Genomic DNA, 6,000 nt, shown 5'->3' with positions numbered 1-6,000 from the left:
TGTGAAAGTGACAGAGATCCATAAATAGTCTGAAAAGACATAAGAATAAATTCTCAAACTAACCTGTACCGGAGATTTTGGTGCTTCATTGACGGGGAACCCAGGGTGGAAAGTAGTTACTATTACATACTGCCCCCACTCTGGTGTCAGCATCCACCTCCACAACAAATTGCCTAGAATGGATCAGGGTGAGTGAGAATGGGTGCAGATGTCACCCATTCTTGTTTTACAAAATTGGACGTATATATTGGAATCAACACAGTTTATACTAAAGTTTGAATTACAGAGTGCTTGGAATTTGCCACCATACAGTGACACAGTATGTAAGAGTGATTGACAACATGCTACATGCCGTCTATTTATAAAGAAAGGGTATCTCTTATTGCGCCAACTTTGTATTTAGGATTTATGATATACCAATCTTACCAAAGATAACCAACACCAATAGTATTAATCAGACCTCTGTTGAGGCTGAAATGTCTCTCCCCTGGAAATTAAACAAAAAATGTCTAAAGAGCGCAGTGCTGGGAGGTGAGGCTAAGACAGACCCACCTACACCTCCGAAAACTACAAAAATGAAAAACAGACAATCTGTTTTAGCTACAATTACAAACAGATTATTGCGTTGTTCGTGTCAATATTGGGTACGTCAAACATTTACAGCGTGGGTTGGAAAAATATGTTAACCCGAAGACTAATGACTTCCACAAAATATTTATTCGAATCAGAAGCAAGCAAACCTAGAATCCAGTCCAATAAAAGTAAGAAATTTGGAGCTGTGGCTTAGAGATTTGTTTGTGTTATTATCTAAGAGCTTTGTATATAAAAAATGCCATGAGGTAGAGACGTTCGTCCAACGAGGAACAAGACAGTCTAATACAGTACAAAATGCTAGGTGGTATCTGGGGCCATGTTCATCCATAAATGTAGATTTGGTAATATTGAAATAAATGTGATATTAAAACCAGCATTAAAATGTTTCATCAAAGAACAGACACATAATTTAGTTTATAACTCGACAACATGTTTAAGTGTGCAATATCTCTTTAAGCACTTTCTGGACAGTAACAGACATTAAACAAAGAGAACCATCACATCACCATGTTTAACGTTTCACAAACCATTCTGTACTGAAGTCAGTGCATACAAAAGTCATAAATAGAACAGCAAATGACAAGAATTCATAATAAATACTCAGACAGACCCTCTGCAGCATAAATGTACAGGCAGCATAGTGGCATTCCTTAGAGCAGTAATGCCATTGTTAATGCAAAAGGGAGAAGTAGTCTAAGGTGACTAACAGAAACAAGTTCGCCAAGTGGTCAGACCTCGAACAAATTATGTGCTAAATTTGCTAAAAACTAGACTGTATGGAAAAAAGTCTCCAAAATAAGCAATGAATGAAGATGACAGCAGCACAGGATAATCAGAACCTCACCTCAGGGTTATTTGTGTGGATGTGTCATGTGTGTGTACACTGTTGAAATCAAATCAAGCCATTCATTGGTTTATTTAGCGGTTTTAAGTCCAGTCTGCTGAAGTGCTGAGACAACATCACCAAAAGTGTGTCAGTGCTCTTTAGCTTATAATGATGAGTCTTCTTGGGCCACAGAGTTATGCAGCACCTCCATTAAGGAGTCTTCAGTTTTGACCCTGAACCCTCAGTGGGCCTCAGCCCCACTATGTGCCAACATCTACAAAGACAATTCTGGGATGATATGATCTTTGGGCAGTTAAAGAAAACATTTCAATACAGCCACAATCTGAGCATTACAATAGATACCTGACAATAATCCATCAATTAATTTACCTCCCATTTTGATACAAAGTGTTTATACTAATCAATGCTGCAAATACTCTATCTTTCTGATGTTCGCCATTACACATGGCATCTATTGCACTTCTGTCCGTCCTGGGAGAGGAATCCCTCACGAGGTCTCTACGTTCTTTTTACCCTGTTAAAAGGTTGTTGTTTTCAAGTAGTTTCTCCCTACTCTTGTTGAGGGTTAAGGGCAGAGGATGTCCCACCTTGTTAAAGCCCTATGAGACAAATTGTGATTTGTGAATATGGGCTATACAAATCAAATTTGAATGATTGATTGATTGACTTTTGCTGTATATGTACACTTACAAGTGCAATATTTCAAAAATGAGGAAGGGTCTGTCATGGTCCAAACTTCACCAACCAAATTTCTGAGGTGTCAGAAAACAGATATTGTTACCCAAAGTTGTAACTGTGTATGAAATTTATGACACTGAAGCAATTTATTACTAATGTCTGAACCAATATAATAATAATAGGATAAACCCACTTGCATTTCTTCACATTGTCACCCTAGCTGCTTATCAAGTAATAATATTTCTTTTTCCAACTTCCTCATTTTAAGTGCTCTGAATGCCATCTGTTGGTCACGGTTCTCCATCTCTTTTTTGAGGTAGCTGCAGTAAAGGGCCCTTATGTCTTCTGTCTGCCTCTGCAAAAGAAATGAAACAACACGTGACCACAATGTCATATTTCCTTTGCCCTACTACTGAAGCATTTAATTCACCTCGGCATCTCGGCCACCCCTTGTAGCACATGCTGAGTTGGACCTTTCCTGGAAGCTGCTATTGTGCAAGTCCTACCAAAAAATGGAGTCCATACATTAAGCAGTAAAACACAAATGGCCCAAAAATTCATGTTTAGAAGGTCTTACCTCTTCAAAATGTGCATCGCTGATGTCTGTCTCATCACTGCTCAAGCTCTCTGGTTCCGTCTTTGCAACAGGCAGTAAGAGAACAGGATGGCCTGACACTGTAGCAGAGGGGGCCACCATTATACAATATGGAAAGATTCCAGCAATTTTTTTATGTTGAGAACTACACCTACCGCTTATAAAAGAGCTGTCAGATCCAGTCAGTGGGTCAAGACAGGCAGCCCCAGGGAAGACCTCAACTCTCAATCTGTTGTCTTTGTGCTGCAGCATATCATCCTCAGCAGAGGTCAGTGACAGGCTCGCTGAATCCTCGTGATGATTCCGCATCATCTCGACCCTTCTTCTTTTTGCTGCAGAAAAGGAATCAGAAAGGTAAAACATTCGGCCAGACGAGGGCTACAAAATGTAAACTTAGTCATAAAACATGACCATCCTGCAACAGTGTGGCACTTGTTAAAGCTACATTATAACACAGGGTCAATGATGCTGATCATCAATGTGTCAGGAGCATTTTAATGGTTCAGCAGGCTAGGTGGAGGAGGGCCTCATTTTAGTAGCTTTTTCACCGTTGGGTAGTTTATAACAACAGTACATTCTATTCTGAGAAATTATATTTTTCTTAATATGAAAAATAACTAGCATTTTTTTATGATAATATTTGACTTGAAGGTACAATATTAATGTCAAAATATCAAATGCTTGAGTTAAAGTTACTTTCCATCACTGGTGTACAATAATACTACCTGATTGTACAATGTTTTTGTGTTTGATCTTGACTTGCTGCCATGTCCTTTTGTAGCCACTGTCCGACACCCTGTGAATCATAAAAAACATCTTTATTTTTAATAGAAGGGTTCAATATTTGAGGGGCTGACTACTATAATGAATTGAGTTAAACTGGCCACATTGTTCTTCTTACACGTTTATTTTATCAGCAATTCTCTGCCAGGCCTCCTCTCTCAGTTTGGAGGCGCTGGTGGTGTTGGATTTAGCTGTCAGTATCTCCCTCTCTTCTTCATACAACTTCAAAATGAGCTCCTGCTCCTTGGAGCTGAAGAAATGTGCCCTCTCGTGTTTTTTCATCATATGGAAATCTGGAACTATAGAAACAAAAACATAAAATGTACATGTAAGTTCACGTACGTTAAATCACTGTTGTTTTTGTGTAGTTTATAATGTTCTTGGATCTGGAATAAGGTCTCCTCACCTCCGATTGTGCTCATGTTCATGACCTGCGATCCGGGTTTCGACGTTCGATTGGTATCCCCTGTATAGCGAAGCGGGAGCGCGCAGTTATCCGAGATGTTTCAGAGCTGGATTTAGTGATCAAATCCTGATCCGCGGGGGAGAAACCGAACAAACCCGAGTTGAATCGTCTCGACAGAATGTAACGAGACGCACCACAACACCCAGGACTGTCCACGCGGCGGAGACGGGCGAGGATAGCCGGTGTCAAGAAGCTGGAGATCGGTTTAATCGGGGAGCTTTGTTAACCCAGGATTTTCTAATTCGGCTAATGGCGCGTTCATGTGAAGGAGGTGGAGCCTGTAGCCCAGCGCAAGTCACACGTACCAGCTCTGAAGCAGACAAGCTGAACAGATGAACCACGTTGAACACACGTTGTGCACACGTTGAAGGCAATCAATAGGAGACAGTCAAAAGAAAGCAAAGAGAAAAATACATGTATTTGAACATCAATCAATCAATCAATCAAATTTTATTTGTATAGCCCACATTCACAAATAACAATTCGTCTCATAGGGCTTTAACATGGTGTGACATCCTCTGTCCTTAACCCTCAACAAGAGTAAGGAAAAACTACTAAAAACCCTTTTAACAGGTAAAAATATGTAGAAACCTCAGAGAGACACATGTGAGGATCCCTCTCCCAGGACGGACAGAAGTTCAATAGATGTCAAGTGTAGGAAAACATCATCGGGGTTACAGTTTTTTAGTAGCATCGATGAGAGTAAACATTTTTGAAGGATAACTTCAATACTGTATGTCAAGTAGTCCTGCTGCAATCATAGTCTCACACATCACACATCACACAGCAATAGAGATGAAAGTATATGTGTTTTATAGTTACAGACTGTATTCAAAATTACTTCTCCAATAAGTTTTATTCATCTTTCAATTATTTATACTATTATGACGAATCACCAGTGTCTCAAAGCTGTTATGGTGTTAGCCAGTTATCTTGATGGATTTGTTTACACACATAATAATGCTACCAAGTAGCTCTCCACATCAGTATAACATCCACCTGTCACCTTTCATGAAAAGATAGATAGATAGATAGATAGATAGATAGATAGATAGATAGATAGATAGATAGATAGATAGATAGATAGATAGATAGATAGATAGATAGATAGATAGATAGATAGATAGATAGATAGAGTACTTTATTCATCCCCGAAGGGAAATTAAGTTGTCATAGCAGCCGGTATATTTGAATACAATAAAATACAATACAATAGAATAAAATAAAAAATATTGAAGTAGAAAGAATAAAAACAGAAACACAAGATAAATAGGTAGATAAGGTGCAGTGGCAAGATGATGGTAATAGTACTGATGATATGATGGTAATGTTATTGTTAGACAGTATATAAAAATACTAGTACAGTATATATAGTATATAATATAACATAATATATATTTATATATGATAGTAATTATACCAATATAATAGCAGTATATAGTAATAATGGGAGCAACAGTATATATAATAATAATAGTAGTAATAATATAATAATTATAATTATAACATGTACACATGTATAAATATGTTTATATAGACTTATATATACAAAGAATATACAGAGAGTATGATATAATATATGATATATATAGTAGAGCTATAAATATAAGTATTTGACTATACAATAGGTAATATAATATACTATGAGTGTAAGAATATGTAGACAGAGTGTGCAAAAGACAATATTATTGTATAAAATGATATATAATATCAATATGGTTTATAAGCAACCTAAAAAAGCAAGTCTTTCATTCATAAGTGTCATGCTGTACTGAAAAAAAACATCAAGTTAGCAGTTTAACACCATTAAAGCTTTGTGGGACAGGCCTCTGAGAATTGTTTTTTGGGCTGAAATACTGATTTAAATAACTTGAAATAGAGTAATATAAAAAAGGAACCCCAAATCGTTGGTGGCAGGCTAAATTTTGGCTCACATACATCTCTTGCCTCTTCTTTATAAATAAAGTTATCAAATAAGCTATATATGGAAATGTTGATTTCCATAAAACTCTGATCAGATTGTCTGCATCACAAATG

The 6,000-nt window shown here is 37.3% G+C and overlaps 1 protein-coding gene across 1 annotated transcript; it reads right to left on the bottom strand.

Moving 5' to 3' along the window:
- Window positions 1–1,104: 1,104 nt before the first annotated feature.
- LOC133002097 (uncharacterized) lies at window positions 1,105–4,179 on the bottom strand. Its single transcript, XM_061071855.1, has 7 exons — window positions 3,904–4,179; window positions 3,616–3,796; window positions 3,440–3,510; window positions 2,870–3,046; window positions 2,697–2,794; window positions 2,550–2,621; window positions 1,105–2,474 (listed from the first exon to the last, which is right to left on the bottom strand). Exons 1-7 carry the CDS (start codon window positions 3,923–3,925, stop codon window positions 2,331–2,333), a joined length of 765 nt encoding a protein of 254 aa, XP_060927838.1. The 5' UTR covers window positions 3,926–4,179; the 3' UTR covers window positions 1,105–2,330.
- Between the last annotated feature and the right edge of the window lie 1,821 nt (window positions 4,180–6,000).

The sequence above is a fragment of the Limanda limanda genome, chromosome 5 (assembly GCF_963576545.1).
Source record: "Limanda limanda chromosome 5, fLimLim1.1, whole genome shotgun sequence".
NCBI lineage: Eukaryota > Metazoa > Chordata > Actinopteri > Pleuronectiformes > Pleuronectidae > Limanda > Limanda limanda.
This window is presented reverse-complemented; position numbering and strand designations above follow the sequence as displayed.